General features: G+C 37.5%; 1 protein-coding gene across 2 annotated transcripts in view; it reads right to left on the bottom strand.

Annotated features, from left to right (window-relative positions):
* Window positions 1-1,871: 1,871 nt before the first annotated feature.
* Window positions 1,872-20,957, bottom strand: part of glra3 (glycine receptor, alpha 3) — a 103,946-nt gene continuing 84,860 nt past the window's right edge. The window contains exons 8-10 of one of the 2 annotated variants that reach the window (XM_035637908.2): window positions 16,425-16,574; window positions 8,454-8,582; window positions 1,872-6,910 (exon numbers count right to left, since the gene is read on the bottom strand). In XM_035637908.2, the coding sequence (XP_035493801.1) occupies window positions 6,581-6,910; window positions 8,454-8,582; window positions 16,425-16,574 (609 nt within the window). In that variant the 3' untranslated portion in view covers window positions 1,872-6,580. The remainder of the gene's footprint in view (window positions 6,911-8,453; window positions 8,583-16,424; window positions 16,575-20,957) is intronic. The other variant, XM_035637910.2, reaches the window with a different exon arrangement.

Genomic DNA, 20,957 nt, shown 5'->3' on the forward strand with positions numbered 1-20,957 from the left:
AATTAAAGCTATTTGGTGGAGTTTTGTGTTCAACAAGCAGATTTCACATTCTGATGGAGACAATGTTAGACAGGGAAGTTATGTAGTGAGTGAGCTGATAGCTAATCTGAAACATCATTCGGAAGGAGCCTTGTTACTCATGTGGAGCTTCTAGAACCAGGTGTGGTCACAGAGTAGGTCCACACGTGTGAAATCTGTGAAAATGTAAAAAGAGATTAAATAAATAAAGAGAGAGTAAATAAAGAGATTTTAAAAAATCCTGGATCTGCCCCTTTGTGGCGGATCTGTGTTCAAATAAATGATGTGCTCTGTCTTGGCCCTTGTCCCATTCCTCCCAAGCTTCGTGGAAATCAGTTCAGACAGACAGTGTTAAAAACATAATCTCCTTGGCATAGGTAGTTATGTAAACCTGTTGATCAGAGGCAGGTACAACATTAAAGCTTCAATGAAGAGGGAGAGCATGTAGTAAGCACAAGTACTAAATCTGTTCAATGAGACAAAGTGCACACAGTAAGTGTGTCTCAGGCATGTTATAGTGCTAGAGGTTTTAAGAGAGGAGGTGCTCTTTATAGCTCATTCCACCATCAGGGAACCACAACCGAGACTGTAATTTGCCTTGTAGTAACGTCATTCCTTGGCTATGGAGCAGCATAATATGGCCTTATATAGTGTGTGTGTGTGTGTGTGTGTGTGTGTGTGTGTGTGTGTGTGTGTGTGACAGCTTGATCCACTCACTAGCCAAACTCCCTAAGACTCACTTCCTGAGTTACAAATCATGACTAATGTTTTTGGTTTGAATGTATATAATGACATATACATCCTGTTGTTATAATTATTAAGATGAATCTACAATGCTGCTGTTAAAAACGGAATGCAAGATACAATTGTTACTTTGTTGCAATTGTTTTCATTTTTGTAATAGTAATTCTAAAATAGTTATATAGTATGATTGTAATGTGTGATATAAACTGTAACATTTAATAAATGGGTAATACACACTACTGTGCGACATAACTATAAGCTTTTCTTACCTAGAAATTATTTTTTACGTCCAACAGTTCCTAGAATGCTTCCTGAAGGTTCTCCAAAGGTTTCACATGCAGAACCATCGAAGAATATCATAGGTATGTTTTCATAAAGGTTTAAGAAAAAATTATCAAAGGGTTCACAATTAAAAAAACAACAACAACACGTCCCCACAATTTCCCCAGTAAGTTCTCCAAAAGTTGTAAAATACAATCTTCGGGGAACCTTTGGGGGATGTTCACTGAAGATTAACTGTTTGCTTTTTAATGTTTCTAGCAGAATCGTTCTAACAAATGAATGCTTTTCAAAATGTACTTGACAGTTACAAACATTTCATGTTGACAGGCTGACACTGTCATGAAAGTCAACCTCCACATGAGGTAAAGTATTATAAGACAGAAGGCCATGTTTCCTTTATTTTTTCCTTAATAGCATTTTGCTGCTGAGGATGTTCATATTTTTTTAGTATGTTTAATTTGTGTAAAGTGAAAAGCTTTAATTTAGGAATTGGTACAGTAAACAAAACATTATTTTGGTTTACATAGTAGCTGGGATTACTGGGGTGCAATTCCCCAAATCAAATGAAAGGTTTTGGGTCAGTATGACGTATAACAGACGTGAGCATTACAATTAACTCGGACAGTATCCAGCACCAGTTTTTTTACAAAGTGGAGAAGTAGTGGGGATGCGATTTCTATGAAGTAACCTACATACATGTGGTATGAAAGGATTATTTCATACATTACATATTTGGTGTCTCAGTTTAGTTGCACTGAAACAAAAGAATAGCAGAAAGGTCTTTTTTCCAGGCTGACTGAGAGACAAGAAAAATAGGACAAGTTGACTTCATGGAGTGATTGCCAAGTTTATTTTTAGAATTTAATTCAAACAACATAAAATATACACATCTTATTTTACAAAAAATAGTGAGTGTGCGCTCAACAATGAACACCACTAATGTATTTAAATCCAGTAGAGTCTGGCAACAGACGGTCCAAAAATACTCACTCTTGTGTTTTGAATGTGACACAACAAAGAAATAAGCAATGTGATGGTTTGTTAAAAAAAAAATTGTACAGTCCAGTCATGATTTAGACTAACTGTAGTCGGCTTAATCCAGGATTCCAGTGACAATGTATGTAATTAAACCAAAATCAGCGCGTTTTCACCACATTTGAAACACGTTGAAATAATAAAGACAAAGCCATGTCTTTATTATTGATGGTTCAGATAAATACTGAGAAACGTCTTTGGTGTGAAAAAATGCAGTGGAAATCTAGTGACGCAACCCATGGCTCCAATATCTCTAAGGTTTCAGGCTGAAAAGTTGTAGCACTCAGTCATGAGCCAACCACCACATAATGTCATCACCACAATTCAATCTCTTTTGAAAAGCAAAGGAAATCATATTATGTAAAAACGTATTTGAAAGTAATACTCTTGTGATTCACGCTTGTGATTCATTCATGGCAAAAAACATTTCAGCCCACAGAGCATTCATATCAATATCAATTAACATTTCAACTTTATTTTCTACAAAATTAATAAAAACTGTTCTACCATCAATGGTTGTTCGAAGAAGACAGTTAATTTGACAGCAGTAACACAAGTCAGGAGGTGACACATACACGACACAAGGCCTACAGTAGAAAAATGTAACACACCCACACAGGCGTTTTCAGTTCTGCTGGGTCATTAAATCTCATTTCATGTTAATGAGTGGCAATGCTTGTAATTACAGAATTATGGTGGTGTAAAAATGTGTTACTATCAGCAGGTACAAAATCCAACAAGAGAGTGAAGGAGATGTCAATCAAAATAAAGTCTGTACATGCCCATATAGTCCTGTATAGAGCTCTAGCACAAAGTGAAAACACCTGCAGGAGTGAGCCAAGGGAACTTCAAGGGTAACATGATGTACAAGAAGACCATTATTAAAAACAATCCATGTAGACCTTACATAACCATTTCCTCCTATATTAAATACTTTGAATGTGTATCCTTACAGAGATCTAATGTTTTGTCTCCATTTTATATAATGAAAATTACTTGGAAACCATCATGAGATAGTTACTATTGTATAGTATGATGTGGTTACGCATCTGCTCTTCATTAAAAGCCATAATTAACACGACCTTGCCAAAAAATAAAAGCAATGAATCTAAAAGCTCAGATGTATTTTGGTCTGCATTCGCTGGTAACGCTTCTTGGAAATCGAAATTGAACCGAGGTCCCAGACTAATATGAATTTGAGTATTCGTCTGGCTACGCCAGGCTAGGTAATAATGGCTTCCTCAGTAAAATTGCCTTTTCATGTTACCTTTCAGTTGATTCTCAGCTTACTGTCATCTGGCTACCTCACAGCATTCACACAGAGTATCACACAGACATTATCTGACTAACCCCCCAAGGATCACATGTAGTCATCATCCATCATCCATCTCCAAATATCAATAAAATTCCCAGAAAAAAAACCCTGAATCTACAATGTTCATTCCTCACATAAATCTTTGCTGTAAATACATAGCCAACGTTAGCACTAACAGCTGTTTACTTAGGCCTGCCAATCTAGCAGAAACACAGCAAATTCTGCATCAAACTTCATTCCTTCACTCGCCAAGAGCAGTCTCCAGTGGTGGAAGGTAACATCAACGGTGATTCTAGTTTTGCATCTATTTCTATCACTCCTTTGCTTTTACAGAAGTTAGCACTCTGAGTTAGCACATGTTTCTGAGGGGAAACAGTGGTGTTAATAAGTGTAACAACGGAATGGGTGTTAGTTCTCTTACATGACAAAACCTGTGTTTTAGTTGGAAAACAAACTTGTTTTGAGGCTCCATAATTACTAACTAATGACTGAGGAAACAAGTCATGGGTGTAAATGCATTTTTTCTGTTGCACAGCAGGGATTCAAAAGCAAATGCAGTGTTGCATTGTTTAGTTTTTTTCATGTTTTAGCCTACATGGTCTGTATACTTTACAATACAATAGTATTTCAGATTTTCAAATGTGATTTTCCTTCCTGCAGGCAGCAATCATTTTCCACTGATTTCCCTAAGGTATGTAAAACAACTTGTCAAGGCCTGAAACAGTGACCTTCATATCACTATGATCACTATGACAGATGGCAAACACATCACAACAATGAAGAACATTCTGAATTGAAAAACCTCAACAACATCATGTAATACTAAAGCGTAACAACCTTTGCAGACTGCCCCTATGTTTCAAACACAAACACTCAATGTTTCAGTATGAGGTAATGTTAACAAGCTGACTGGAATTAAAGTTGGAGCCAAGCTCTTTCCTAGAAAACACAATGAAATTCCAATTTAATGATGTACTCTCGGGTAAAAATCTCCTAAATCAACCATTATTTGGTCAATCCAAAATAAATAAACAATTTCTTTCTGGTTCTGATATTGACATAGATCATAGAGCAGAACGCCCAGTATGAGAAAATCGTATTAAGGAAGTGGATTTTACTATAGAACTCTCATAATATATTTTTGTAGAAAATATAATAATAATGGTCCCATCATGGGTTACAGCACAGTAATTGCTGAAAGCTAATCCTGTGTGATAGCATAATAAATAGCATTGATGTACAGTGCGTGTCATGCTGTGCCTGAGCTTGAGTGCATTGAGAAGTTTGAGGTGGTGGCCAAAAACACAACATTGGGAGCTGAGCTGCAAGACAAGTGGGTGACACAATGTGTGTGCATCTGTGTGCATGTGCTAAATATTCCACACGTCTTTGAGGAGTCTTTTCTAGTCTTCGAGTTTTCTCTATTTCTGACTGTTGAAATAGTCAGAAATAGAACTGACTTAACCAGACCAGTTCTGGACTAAACCTCTTTATCCTTGGCCTGATCTCTGTCAGTGCTGGACGTCTTGAGACAGTTACAATTTGTTGAACCAAAATGAGGACTACATGTCAATTTTTACAACTGTAGAAAAGAAAATGTGTGAGTGTTACGTTAAAACAGACTTTCGTAACAACAATTGGTCCATTTGTTCGTCCAGGCATGGCTTCGGTACAAGGCGACATATCACAACAACTAGTCATGATCATTTATAGTCATGACTGATATATTGCATATATCACCATAAAATTCATAGCACATTTGCAATCTTCAAGGATTGATCCTTTCCATTTTGACAAATATGACTTAGAAGGTAATTCATAAACTACTGTAATAGGCCCTAAGTGTAGTGAAATGTGCTGTTAACTTTTGCTCTGTGGGAAATAAAACATGACCTTTAATTTAGTATCAATACCATGTTAATTCAATGGACTGTTTCAGGCGTAGCACACACACATTTAAATGATTATTCCTGATAATTATTGATACTGACATGGTCAATTCGGATGGCTGGAGATTACCTCTGCTTATGTCATGAATCTGTTCCAATTCCTTTTGCCTAAGATAGCTCCACCTACAGCAGGAGAAATAAAGATTTGCTGTCAGTTTTCTGTTCGGAGCCTACTTAAAAGTTTTCAGCACATCTGATGCTGATCATCCAGGTCACAGGAGCATTTAAACTCTACAAGCATATGCAGCTGGTCTCAGTGCACATGGACTACCATGGTCGATTACCATCTACCATAAATAAAGATGGACAAAATGTGAAGCCAAATCATCTTGATTGCCCCCAATGACTCGCTGCAGTATAGGTCATAAATGCTGCCTGCTTCATGTGAGCAGATGGGACATGGCCGAAATGAGGAATGAAAGTACATGCGAAAAACATTTTTCCAAAAGATGGTCTCATCATACTGATGGATGTTTGTTTTTCTGGGATGTTTGGTCTTAATTATTATACTTAGTTATTTGATGCTATAAATACGTGGTCAAACATTTTAATTGACAACTGCGACCTTGATACCACACCACAGTCACTTCTGTGCTCATTCTGGCACCAAATTACACCAAAGGCTCAAGATGGCAGCACATCTGGGCTATTTATCTTCACTTTTGTACAGTGAAAGGACGTTGAGACATGGCGTTAATCTTTAAAAACATTCTACTTTGGCACAAGTAGAGCTGACAGATATCCCCTACCTTGACAGATCACAGTTTTGACACATAGCTGCTATAATTCTATCCGGTGTTATGAATTATGTATCATGTTGTATGTACCATTCAGGTTTAAGGCCTACTTTCTATATCAGCCTCTCATTTTTCACAACAGTCTTTACCTCAGCAGAATGATGATGATGATGTCAATATCAAAAGTAACATGGTGAGTGAGCTGAGCCACATCATTTTTATCGTGGATGGATGTAAATTACTATTGTGTACAGTCAGAACATTTAAACCACTACTTTAAAAAGGAAAATGTTGTGTTTCTGTACATTGTGAGTTTTACACCTCAGACACACACCTTTTTTCGCAATGTGATCTCTTCCAGAATGGTTTTCAAGGATAGGGTCAGGTCAGGATTAAGGGATTGGGAAATAAAGGTCGTTGACAGTGTCCTAATGTGATTACCACTACAAAGATGTGTGTGCGTGTGCACATATATAAATAATCTCTGCTCTTATTTTTCTCTACTGCTTATGAACATCTTCATGTCGAAGGATCTTATAAAGGACCCAGTAGAATATATTGAAGAAGAGAAAGGCCAGAGGGAAGCCAGCCCTCGACACAGTGTCAATCTTTTTTGCTCTGTCGATAAATAATTTCCTCATCTCTTCAGTACTTTTACCCCCTCCACCTGCTGCCACTCCAGGTGGGTTTTGAGTAGTGTTTGCTGGGGCTCCTTGGGTGCTAAGAACGGTAACTGTATTGTTGGTGCTGGCCTTTGAATCCTTGCTGTTGCTGGGAGTGGATGTCGCAGCAGCTTTAGAGGTCAGCTTGCTGTCATGTACTTCCCCTTCCTGTTGGAGAGAAAGAGCAGGGGGGGGGGGTCACATATCATTTATTCATCTTTTCTCTGACTGCACATGCCTCTAATTGGCCAATGAGAAAAGCACAGAATATAGTTTCAACTGACACACCGAAAATAAAAATAAAAATTTAATGGACTGTTGAATGGATTGCTTATTGTAGCTGTCTTTGGGAATTTCGTAGCTGTGGAGAAATGCGATCCCTCATATGTAAGCATATATTCACAAAGTATTTAGTCATTACTGTTGTATATTTAAATTTCAAGTGAAAACATGTTTTGAGAAACTTTTAACCTTAATTCAGTACTTTGTAGAAAGTTCTTTGGCAGCAATTACCACTCAGATGAGTCGCTACAAGTTTTACACATCTGGATTTGGGGAGGTTTTCTCATCGTTCCTTGCAGGTTGTCTGGAGTTCTATCAGACTGGATGGGAAGAACCTGAATTGACACATTCAGGTCTCTCCACAAATGTTGTACATCCCGTACAACATTTGTGAAGAGACTTTGTCTAGGCTTTGGCTGGGCCACTCAAGGACGGTCAGAGGATTGTTCTGAAGCTACAACAACATGAGATGGTTGTCCTTCCAGCAAGTTCCATCATCACTGCTATCACTAGTATGATTGTTGGGCTCTTGGTCCGCCGTGACCAAGGTCCTTGATGCCCATGCTAATGGTTCCAGACCTCTTAATTATATTATATATAATTATGTTATGTCACTGTGCTCCTGGGAACACTCCAAGCTTTAGAATTTTTTTATACCCACACACTGAGCTGTGTCTGACCACTTCACAGAAAATATCTTGGATTTCATGCTTTTGTTTTAATTGTGACAATGAAAAAGTGGAGCATTATCTTGTTGAAATAGAGTTATTTCAACAAGTTATTAAACTTGTTGAAAGTGCAGCAGCCTCATCGACACTCAGAAAAAAGAAGGTAATGAATCAGAGGAGGATAGCTCCATGGTACAATTCACAAATGTATGGTTTAGATGATACCATAAGAGTTGGAAAGGAAGTGGCGCTGCACCAACCTAAGAGGAAATTCGCCTGGAAAGATAAGATAATATATAAGAACTACCTGTGAATGGCAATGACTATAAAAGTGTTGAAACAGTGTGCAGATCAAATTCAAGGCTTTTTCAGGAATCCACAAAGCATCACGGGATAGTAAAGACACAAATTAACCAATGAAAGAATTTCTTTGGTCAAAGGACACAGGGAAAAAGTTTCCATTATGACAATAAAAAAACTGTTATATATCATTGACCCTTGTATTTCGCAATGTTGGTGGACAAGATAGTCTCCATGCCAGTCTGTTGGGTTGCTGGGCAGCATGTGTGTATCAAAGCTGGTTTTCTCTGAGGGTTTGTTCCTCTTTTTCATATGTTTTTTAAAATTTCATATTGAAAACCTTTACACTCTGGTTGGGTCATGCAATTGACATTATGAAATAAACACGTGAACAAATACACACGCACATACAAACACGCACACAGGCACACACACACACACACACACACACATGCGTTTACCCTGTGGTTGCTGGTGTAGATGTTGCTCATAGATCCATACAAAGGGTCTGATGGTTTGAGGCCGTTGTCAATGTTAACATGATGAAGGGAATCAGCTAGCATCCCGGGATCAACTGCACCTCCACTGTTCTACCAGTCGACAGCATGCAAACCAGACACGAACCAAAAGGAAAAAAAATAAAACCAAACAGAAAAAAAGTAGCATTCAAAGACAAGGGTTTGGGACGCCTATTGATTCAGTCAACGCATGTGTTAGATGTTTGAATACAGTAGCATCAGTTACATTGTGTTGAGGAGGGTCTAATGTGGCAATTTTTCTCAATCGTTATGGCACAATCGTCGAATGAATATTAAACTTTGTCAAACTATATGACTAATCCCTGCATGCTAAATAGAGCAACCAACAATCACAATAACCTGTCACATATATATATTATATACATAATAGTAGTTATGTATGTTATAGTTTGGGACAACGTAAGTTTCCATCGTTCAAATACAGTTAGGGAATGGTTTGTTGCCATCTCACATTTTGTGATGGAGTTTTTCCCACCCTACTCCCAATTCCTAAATTCCATTTAGGAGTGCTTTTCTGCATGCAGATAGAAGATATATGTCCAATTCTGTGCAATCGATGCTGGTTGTGAGGATATCACAGCAGATTGTTGTAGGGGCTGGCTGCGAGATTTTTCCCTCTTTGCATTGCAAGGGAGGATATGACGATAAAATGTTGTGGCCAGACAGAGAGGAGAGATTGGATGAGGTTAATAAATTTGTAACATATTTTCTTTTTTCTTGCACATATTATACAGTACTTCCTGAAAATGTTGCTGTAGTATATCTTTTTTTCTGTATAAGCTTGCTTTATGTATTTGCTGTTGCCTGGTGTGTACATACAATAAGAAATAAATGTTTTGTTGAAGGTATAGTGTGTGCCATGGCTGACATCAATACTATTCATCTGCTTAAATAAACCACGTTAGCAATTGGACAATATTACAGTGGGTAATTATCACACTTTCAGAGTACACTGCCATTTTTTGACTAGATGTCTTTGCATTTTGACAGTCTTGGTCTGAGCAATGATAAAGGAACCTTTTGATTTGATGACAAAGATTTATTCATTGATGGATTTATTTAAATTGGAAACATGAGTTCATTGTTTTGATTGAGTTATCACCTTTTGCAGGTCACAACGACTGGTGCGCTGAATGTACCACATGGTGTGAGGATTGTATTTAGAGTTTTGACAATTGTAAGTTTGTTTCAGTAAATGTGCCAAATCAATCGAAAAAAAAAGTAAAATAATTAAATTTGAATAAAATAAAATAGCCTTTAATATGTTGCTATACAGCAGGTAAGTATTCCACTGTAATTTATACACAGAGGCCAAAACTAAAGTGGCCGAGAAGGGTCAACATGAATGCAAAAGCCACAACATGAATGCAAAAGCTACAACACAAATGCAAAAGCCACAACACCAATGAAAAAGCTACAACACAAATGCAAAAGCCACAACGTAAGTTAGCCACAACACGAATGCAAAAGCCACAACGGAAGTGAGCAGCAGTCCGACTTTATTATTGGTCCGGGTTGCTGGGGACCTTTTATTGCAGACGGAGGGCCTGATGTTTGAAGAAAGCCGTTTCTCAATAATAAGTACGCTAAGTACATGCTGCCCGCATCCTGCCCGTCTCCATTCGCCGAATGGAGATGCGCTTTTGTAGCATTTCTTTACAATATTAATCTTATGATATATATTTACAAAATAATATAGCATTTATTTTCAATACTGTCATTATATTATATATATTTACATATTTTAGCATTTCTAATCAATATGCATATTTGTTAACAATATATGGGTAGACCCATATATTTAGACTTGACTGTTGATTTGTTACACCTAGATAAAAACTAATGCAGTTTTGTACCCTATACACACACACACATTATGACTGACATTATAACTGCCCAATAAATGCACTTAACACAGAGCAGATGATTTAACGTCATAAAATACAGAGGCAGAATTAAGCATTTCGCCACATAAACTCCACAGCAACAATACTACAACACTACTGGGTGAGAGTTCTGCACCACGTATGTACCCCCACGGCATAACTAACAAGAGCCGTCTGGTTAGCCGTAATGAGAGTTGTGACAACGGAAGTCCAAAATGCTTGCACGTCACGTGACTCATGTAGACTTCAGGTAGTTCCCGGAAGTTCTTGGCATGCATTTCGAATCCATTATTCTGAGCGACAGAACTGAGATTTTTGGTAATTAGTAGTCAATAAATGTATTATTTACAATATAGCAGACCAACATGTCTATGTAGGTACTCTATGTAGTTGGTCAATAAGTTTAAAAAAAAATCATAAATAAATCAAAAATAATCATAAATCATAATCCACTAAAATGCTTTAATGCGCATGTTGATTTGATTCAGATGTGCTGATAATATACAATCTGATTATTTAAATGCCCTCCCCATCATAAGTGCAACACAGAGGGTCCATTGATCCATTCTGCTGCTACTCTAATGCACTGCTGCCAAATCTGTGGCTGGTGCTCACTTCTGGGAACTATTGAGAGGCTCCATGACCTGCCATTACTGGAAAAAAAGGTCCATTGCAGTGAACGGAGTTGTCGCGACTCTCATTAGACGGCTCTGTAAATAACGATGCGCGATGAAAAGAGGAAGTACGAAGACCCGTCCTTTCAAAGTGAAATTTCAAAATAAACGTCTCTGAACATAAATGTATTGACAACAGTTATTTAAGCAATAGCTCAGGACAGGCCGTGGTATACGCTCATTATACCACCGTTAAGTTGCGTTTTTCGGCGACCCCCTTAACTGACGTATGAGCGTTTATTACAGACTGAGGTTCAGCTATTGCTTTTACAAAACGGTTACGAGTATGATGAAATGAAATTAATAGACACACTACAATTGTTTTTTTATTAAATTTTTTTTAACAAACACAAAAAAAGTAGTCCCTCCTGATTGCCTGCAAAGTTCCCGAGGGTTGCTATGCAACACACTGTGGCGTTCCTCAGAAAGAAGGCTATGAGCCGGTAGCTGGGTTTGCCGACGACCCACGCCAAAACGCCATTCAAGCTCACGTGTGCTTTGAGCTCTCGTAAGTATCCTCAACTTCACTCCGTCGCTACCTATGGTCACCACTCACATCTACTTAAGTCATTACTTCCTCAGTCGCGGAGTGATACGGCCCTATGCAAACTGATTTGACATCATAGCCGTGGTATATGCTCAATATACCACAGCTATGAACCAATCAGATTGCTTGATTTGAGCTACCTGTTTTATAACTAGCAATAACGTTTCACTTACCCTACTTCTCAAAGTCCTCAGTCTTTTATCCTATTCAAACTTTTGTCCGTCGGCAATAAAAGTCCCCTGGCAACCCGGACCAATAATATAGTTGGACCGCTGCTCACTTCTGTTGTGGCTCACTTCCGTTATAGCTTTTGCATTCGTGTTGTGGCTTTTTCATCAGTGTTGAACCTTCTTGGCCACCGTACAAAACCCTGAATTAGCATCTTTTTCATCAAATTAGTTTTACTCAATACTTTGTGTTTTATTTATGAATCATCCAGTCCACATCCACACACTGTACATTTCATCTGATAAAAGATGGACCTTTTTGATTGCTTTAAATGATCTTGACTTTCTTGATCTTGTTTGTTGTTGATGCAGTGTTTTTCTTAGCTAATTTTTCTATTCCCCCCGGTTGTTATACAATTTTTTTTTCACTTCAGGGCTGTTTGGTGGAGGGTTCGGATGCAAGGATCTTTTTGAAAGTAACGCAGTAACACAATGCTCTATAGCTTATATTCTCCAATGTAAAACAAACCAACTCAATTTCTGCCTGTGCTAGTTTGAAAACGTCTGTAAGTTAGCTTGTGACAACATTCACCTCTTTTAATGTTAAAAGCCTAAATAATCCCGTCAAAAGAGGGGAGATATTTTCTTATCTTAAAACTATATCTGCCCACCGAATGTTCATTCAAGAAACACACCTTGAAGATGTAGCCCATGCCAAGCTCAGATGCAGATGGGTAGAACAGACCTTCCATTCATCTTTCTCTACCAAAGCACGGGGGTTGCCATACTTTTAAGGAAAAATTATCCCTTTAAGCACACAGACATAATTACAGACAGTAAAGGTAGGTTTCACATTGTCACTGGAGACTTATATTCCTGTACGTCATCTAACTTATTATTTACGGCACCAATTCTGATAGCCCCAGCTTTTACAGTAAAATACTTACACTAATACCATTATCTACAACTCCGACTTATGTGATAATTGGAGGGGACTTCAACTGTGTGTTAGACCCATACATAGACAAGTCATCACAAAAAAACCTACGGAAAACAAAGACAGCTGAATTACTTACCTCTTACATCAGTAATTCAAACTTAGGAGATATTTGGAGGGCCATGAATCCCACTGGCCGAGACTACTCTTTCTTTTCTCCAGTATATAACACATAAAGCAGGATTGATTATTTTCTCATAGGCACTAAATTGCTTCCCAGTGTACTAAACCTAAAATATATCATGCTATAACAATCGCAGACCATGCAGAACTCCCTTTCACTGTATAACTGGAAGACAAATACTGCAAAACATAAGTTATGGCGACTGAATCGCAAATAGAATTTGGAAACTGAGATTGGAAAATTAGATGAATAAAATGCCCCAAATCCTTCTGAAGAATAAACAGTAAGATCCTGATGCTAAAATATGAATATAACAAAATTCTCACCTCCAAGATAAATAAATCATTTTCATGTATGAAACAAACATTTTTTGAATATGGTGAAAAACAGGCCAGACTACTGTCAAGACAAATGGTAAATTACTGTACTATCCAGAATATAAAAAAATAACACATGAAAACTACTTTATAACCATAAAGAAATTAACAATAGATTTTTTTGAACTTTGCTGCTCCAGGTCCGAAAAATACCCTATTTCCATCCATAACTTTTTAAAAAGGCTGCAATTTTCAGCCTCATTAATAAAGCTATACCTTTAGAAGAAGTACAGCTTACAATTAAAGGATTGAAGAATGGCAAGGCTCCAGGGCCCGACGGTTACACTGCTGAATTTTACAAGAACATGTCTACATCTATCCTTGCGCACCTGAACAATGTGTTTACTTATGCACTGGAGAATGAAGTATTCCAACAAACAATGCACGAGGCAGTCTTATTTCTTAATGCAGTTAATGGAATTAAAATGGTCTGCTTACCTCAATTGCTCTACCTTTGTCAAAATCTCCCAATCTATTTAAGGAAGGTCTTTTTTAGGAAATTAGACTCCATCATCACTCAATTTCTCTGGAATAATAAACATCCCAGAATAAATAAAACACACCTGTGCAAACCCAAGATTAAGGGAGGATTAGCACTACCTAACTTCATTCACCACTACTGGGCCGTAAATGTTCGTATCGGGATGTTTCATTTCCACCTCTCCACCCCCTCTTATAAATGGTTGCTACTAGAAAGAGGAGATTGCGCCCCATATAACCCAGGGGCTATTCTGCTATCCCCTTCTAGACCTCCCAAATCTAAGCACCAGAATAATGAAACAATACATGCATCAACCTGCATCTGAAGGCAACTAAACAAGACTGTCAACTTGAGCTCTTTAGATCTCCTGATGCCAATTTGTGGGAATCCTTTATTCACTCCATCCACCTTAGATGCTGCCTTTAAAAGTTGGGAAAATGTGGGAAATACGGACATTACTACATTTCTATAATGACAACGACTTTGCCTAATTTCAACAGCTGGCTGACAAATTCAAATTACCTAGTTCCAATTTTTTCAGATACCTTCAGATAAGAGACTATATTCGAAATTTCATACCATTTCATATGACTATAACTGACTCTAAACTTAGATCCATTCTAATGCTATCACCATATATGTCAGGCATGGTATATATAATTTACACAGCCTACAGGATGAAAAGGTGGACACTACTCACATAAGACAAAAATGGGAAAAAAATATTTTAATATCCAGATTCCAGAGGAACAATGGAATCATAAAACATCTAAAACAGATAAATGAATGCTCTATTAATGTAAGACATTGTCTAATACAATTTAAAATAGTACATTGGCTGCATATTCCAAGTAAATGGGTCCCCTCTGTTCCCTCTCTATGTGATAAGTGTCAATATAATGCAACCAACCTTGGACACTGTTATTTAATGTGTCCTAAGATTCAAATGTACTGGTGGAACATTTTCCACATATTTTCAGAAATTATTGATTCAGAAATTAATCCTGATTATTAACGATTCTTTTTAATACCTTTTGAGACATTAGACAACCTTACAATGGCTCACAGACAACTTATCAACTATTGTCTTATGTCCGCTAAGAAATGCTTGTTAATGTTGTGGAAGGATAAAGACATTCCTAATGTTAAAATGTGGCTTGATGACATTGTCAATACTTTTGAGGTGGAGAGGCTTAGATATATTAGAATTTACCAGGTGAACTTATTTGCTGCTATCTTGCAACCTTTTATTAAATATTTGGTTCGATACGTTTGTTTGTTATGTACGTGTATGTTTGTGTGTGTATAAATATATCTTATGTTACGTTTTTTTCTTCTTTTGGTTTCTGTTTTTTGTATTTTCATTATTTAAAAAATTTTGTTGTTGTTTGTCCCACAGATCTTAAAATGAGAATGGTTTCTGTATTAGTTTAGTATATTTAACAACTATCTTTATGTTGCATTTGTATACCCACTATACATTCTCATATATATATCCTTGCTATGCACTCAACAAAAAACTGTAACTCTCTCCTTTCCACTACTACAGATGACCAGTTGGCAACAACATATAACAGTTTTCTGTCAAAAATATGCAGATATATTCACAAACAAAGCACAAACCCCTGTATCCCACCTGATTCCTGACCAGAAAGGAAGGATGTCACATAGGGTCACGTTCTGTATAAGATACTATACATTGTTTCAACCCATTTTATGATTATTATTTAAATAAATAAAGCCAGTTATATGCTGCCCCATCTTTTCAACTTTAGTCAGTTGAGTACAAGTCTTTGTCCACCTGGAGGAACATGGAAAAATCAGTCTTCAATTAATATTCGTTTTTATATGTATCTGCATATGTGTTATTTTTCACATATATTTCACTCTTTTATTTGTTTGACAACTATTTCAATTGTGGAGATACAGTGGTTGGAGGCATTACGCTGCATAGTGACAGAAAAAAAGGTTTCTTTTATTTTTTTAACAGTGTCCAGTTTTGTGTCTGAAATGTGAGTGCGTTGAATTCTGCAACAAAGCTGAGTTTTAACTGGAGCACTAGTCAGAAAAAGATACTCTAGAACTTGAAGCATGGAAAATTAGCCAAAGTAGCGTAGTTGAGTGAGATGACTGAATGCTGAGTTGATCCTTTCCCATTGCAAAGAGAACTTAATCATGCATTGACAATATACTAATCTTCTGCTTGGATGGCCTTCTGTCACAGAAACAACACTACTGTGAGAAATCATACGACCAAGCAGTGGGATGCAGTTGCAGCCATGCTGTATCATGCACATATACAGTGGGTGAGATGTGGTGTTTCAGGAGACTAAAACATGCACACATAGATGCACTGACTTTGTATATCTACTGTAACACACTAGGGAGGGTGTTATTTTCAGCATTACTGTTGTTTATATCTTGATTTTAATCTCTTCACTCGCCCCTTGTCCTGAACATCTAATGCTCTTCCTCTGAGGAGCACTGGACTGCAACAGCAGCATTTCACCACCAGGAAGCACCCTCAAACCACAGTTGATAAAACCAGAATACTCTTCTTCATAAAAGTCTGTATGTGCATATCTGCAGAGGTGTAGCTGCTTTCTGCCACTGGATGCTGCAGTGTTGTATTTTCTGTACCTTGCTCTTGCTTTTATGATGTCGTCGAAATCGCAGCAACTCTTTATGTTGCCTTGACACGAAGTTAACGGCAGCGTACTCCAACAGTGCAGAGAAGACGAAGAGCAGACATACCGCCATCCAAATGTCTATAGCCTTCACATAAGAGACCTGCAAAGACAAAGAAACTTCATTAAATAAAATGAATTTGTGAACCTCCTTCCTTTCACTGGCCTTTTGTAAACTTGGTGTAGATGCGTTCCAAATGAGAGGATTATATAGGTACTGCTAACCACTGGTGAACTTTAAGCTTTATATTGAACAAAAAAAAGTACTGCCTGCTAAGTAAGTAAGACTAGTTTATTTCATATTTAAACACATTTGAAGTTGACCAGAGTGTTGTACAAAAGGGACAAAAGTAAAAAGAAAAACACAAGGGACAGATTCAGAATCATAGATGTGACAGTACATTGAAAGGTAAGTAGCCAAAAGGTCTTCTGCCAAGATTCATAAACAGAGCTGGAGGGAGCACATCCGAGATCTATCAGCAACTGGTTCCACAACCATGCAGCAGCAACTGCAAAGCCACTGTCACCTTTCAGTTTTAGTTTAGGGGCATAAAAGAAAGATATTTGTTGTCAGGTGTAAGGTTCCTAACAGCTGCGAGCCTGTGAAGAGTTAAAAGCAGCTAAATTGAATTAGAACAGGGAGTCAAGAGAAGCAAGTCCCAGACAACATCCTTGCAGCTGCATTTTGGACAATCTGCAGGTGATGAAGAATGGAGAAGAACAAACTAAAGACAATTGCAGATGTGATGACAGATGTGCAGATGTGATGAGATAAATGTGAATTTCAGATGATAACTAATCAGACAGAACTTAACAGAGTTGGTTTGAGTTTTTAGTCTTAACTGAGAATCCCAAAAAAACATCCGCCGTTTTTTCATGTGCCTTCATATATGAGGTGACATGGCTTGGTTGCTGCTAAGGCGACCTTTGCACACAATGTCTGTATTTTGTTGTTGTCTGTCCGAAAATATTTTATCAATCATCCTTCCATCCAATAATAAAATAATTACACACACAAACACAAACTAATTTCAATATATTTTTGTTGCAAAAGTTCACAATACAAGACAAAATGGAGTTGTCGAGCTGAGAGGATGATTTTATGATCCTGTCACTTGTTGAAAGTATAAAAAGACAATACTAAGTCAGTAGTGTTGATCACACATAAAGGAGGCAACACACACACACACACACACACACACAAACACACACACACACACACACACACACACACACACACACACACACACACACACAGCCCATTGATTGGCCCTACATGAGGTTGGAATAATTTTAAATGTATGACAGTTTTGGACAACAACTACAGACATTTTGTGCAGAGGCGCTTAGTGGGACAAAAGCTAAGTTCAGTTTTGTCTCTGTTTACTGAGGGAAAGCGTTAGGGTTAGGAAACTGCAAGATATAGGAATCGGACCAGTTTAATTCTGTGCCCTTAATACCAACCCACTGTTCAAGACAAGACTGTCGTGATCCACAGTATCAAAAACAGCACCAAGAAAAACCAGGCTTAGCCTCAGAATCAACAGAGAGGAACAGATTATGTCACCTCGAACAGAGCTGCTCAAGGGCTGTGGAGGGCTTTGAGCCCTGACTGAAATGGATCAAGGATCACAGTGGTGCTCAGAAATGGTTACATAGTTGGGAGATAAAAACTTTCTCCATGAATTTTTTTCAGCAAAAGGTAATTTAGAGATTGTTTTTAAAACATTAAACATTTAACATCAAGGCTATTATTTATTTTTGAGTATAAAACATGTGGACAGTGCCAAAGGACAAGCAAAATTTAATAATGACTTGAACCCTGAAATTTTATATACATACATACAATTATATATACATACATAATTATGTTTATTAATATTTCAGCAACAGTCACTTATTTTCAGTGAAACCTTATATTTAGTACTTCCAATGATCCAAAGTGTATATCCAGTGATGCTGATTCCCTGAGCTTTTCTGAGCTGTGGTGAGGACGCAAACGCTCACGAACTGAGCTTTGAATGATCTCACAATGCACTGGTGACTAATGTGGCTGGTTTGGGGCTTAAGGCGAATGATCTTAATGCTTCTAAACCATCAAATTTTGTAAGTTTTATTTGAATGACTGATCTGAATTGTGAATGTTTTTATGCAAAACAAGCATTTTCAGACATGTTGACCTCTGCAGGCGAGTTAGGTTCATTCAGGTTTAATCCGTCCCTGTTGTTTCTTAACAAAACATGCTTCAAAGCCACAACTCTGCAACTATCATCTGTGGCCATACTGTATTTTTACCATGGAAGCCTACACTCAGAAAAAACATCAGCAGTCATTGGCTGCAGCCGGGACTGGGAGAGGCTGCACAGAAAACTGCCGGGATCATGAGAAACCCAGAAGAAGCTGCTGCCCATAGGGGGCAGCTGGGTGAAATCACACATGAATAAATGACCGGCCCTGTGTCTTTTCACAGCTCCTGACACCTCTGGGACACAGCTGTGGGAGGTAACTGGGAGGCAAGATGATGGCCACCCCCTGTTTAAAGGCTTGGGCCAATTATTTCAAAGGTATCCTTTATGATGAGAGAGAGCACAAAATCATGGTGTGAGTTTGTGGGTTTCATATGGAGGACTGTCAGCCCAGACAAAGAAACTGGTTGAAATTGATTTAAAACACAACCCTGTCTAATTATAGGGGTTGACACATCCAAGCACATATGGGATTTAACTTTGGGATTTTTATATTTGACTATGAACACTCATCTTAAATGTTAACAACATTTCAAACCGCTCTTCACATTCCTGTATCAAACTCTTGGCATTGATCACACTGTGATATGATATTTTCCAAATTATTGATTTCAGTAAGAAATAGGAGTTACCATGGGAAGGATTATTTATCATTTGGTCATTTAAACATGGGTCTATTGCTGTGGATATCAATTGATGTGAATGTATTTTATCCACACTACATTATTTTTATTTATTTAAGGGAATTAGTTGTATACAGAGCTCTTTTTTCAACGTGTCACACAGAAGACAGGCTCTCACCCCTCTCTACATTCTAAAAATAGCTAAATAGACCTGATGATGAAAAAAATCGGCAGTATTGCCGTGATCAAATCCAATGTGAAAACATTCTTAGTGATATTGATGGCCCAACACAAAATGTTCAGAAACAATGAGGAGCATAATACACATAATTACTGGCAGATATTATCCCTCCTGTTTTTCAGGACCCGTCAACAAAGGACAGAGACTGCTTAGTTAAATTTAATTGACTTCCACCTCCTAAAACAACACTTCAACAGCAGGTGGAAAGGTACTTAATCTGCTACCAGAACAATATTGAATCTGCTGGTTACATTTTTTAACATCTTATTTTCTCAACATCAAATCTGATCCCAAATGCATTTTGTTACCTTATGGTACTGTATATTTACAAATAGGGACAACATTAACAAGCTTTAAGTATCAACTTGAGCTCATTTCAATCACTAAAAATATATCACAATTTCTATATATATGGAGGTTGCCCACAGCACTACCCTTTTTAACATGGAGGAAAACCCTGAACAACAGCTGCATACTTGTGGAAGAGGAAAACAGGTATACATGTACATGTTTACTGTTGTAACTGAGTCTGGTTCTGCTAGAGATTTATCCCTGTTTTTCACCTCTACAGTCGCCAAGTGCTGCTCATTGTGGGAACAGTTGGGTTTTCCTATAATATTGTGAGGTCTCAACCTCACTATGTAAAGTGCATTGACATAATGTATGTTGTGATTTGGCGCTATACAAATTAAATTGAATTGAATTACAGCATTTCATTCACAAGATTACAGCAAGTATTTTAGAGGTAAATGCAAGTCTGAAAATTACAATAAGATATGTATTTGCATACAATATACTGTAACATGATGTAATGCTGGTGGCAGAGCAGAACAGTATTCAGCCATCAGCAAGTACAACAATTTTGCAACATGGTCATACTGTAGACAACAATTCCATCAGGCCAAGAGATCCAAAGTGCAACCAAAATCTTTGCAAATATACAACTCTGTCTTTCCTCCCATGTTCAAAAATGGTAGTGATGCGTACAAACTCCATACATTCATAGTATGCTACCAAACTTGACTGTGTTCGGTTGATTGTGATGCACATTCAGCATTTACTGGGATGCATTCACAAGACAACTCTAACTCATTCCATAAATGCAAGATTTTGGATGGTAGGTCAAACACTTTGGCCCAGAAAACAGAGAAAATCTAAACAACTGTTTGGTGGATTTGGTGGATTTTTTCTTCTTCTTTGTTTTCATTCACTTAAGTTTCAGTTATTGTTGGATGTTAACATCCAACATAAAATACTCTGCTGAAAATATATTTTCATTCATAAAGCGATAAAAGGAAACATCGACTTAATCATTATCAATAACATCCGTAAAAAAAATATTTTTTTATTCGGTCATCCTTTCTTTCATTTCATTC

This window comes from Scophthalmus maximus, chromosome 8, assembly GCF_022379125.1.
Source record: "Scophthalmus maximus strain ysfricsl-2021 chromosome 8, ASM2237912v1, whole genome shotgun sequence".
In the NCBI taxonomy this organism is placed as follows: domain Eukaryota; kingdom Metazoa; phylum Chordata; class Actinopteri; order Pleuronectiformes; family Scophthalmidae; genus Scophthalmus; species Scophthalmus maximus.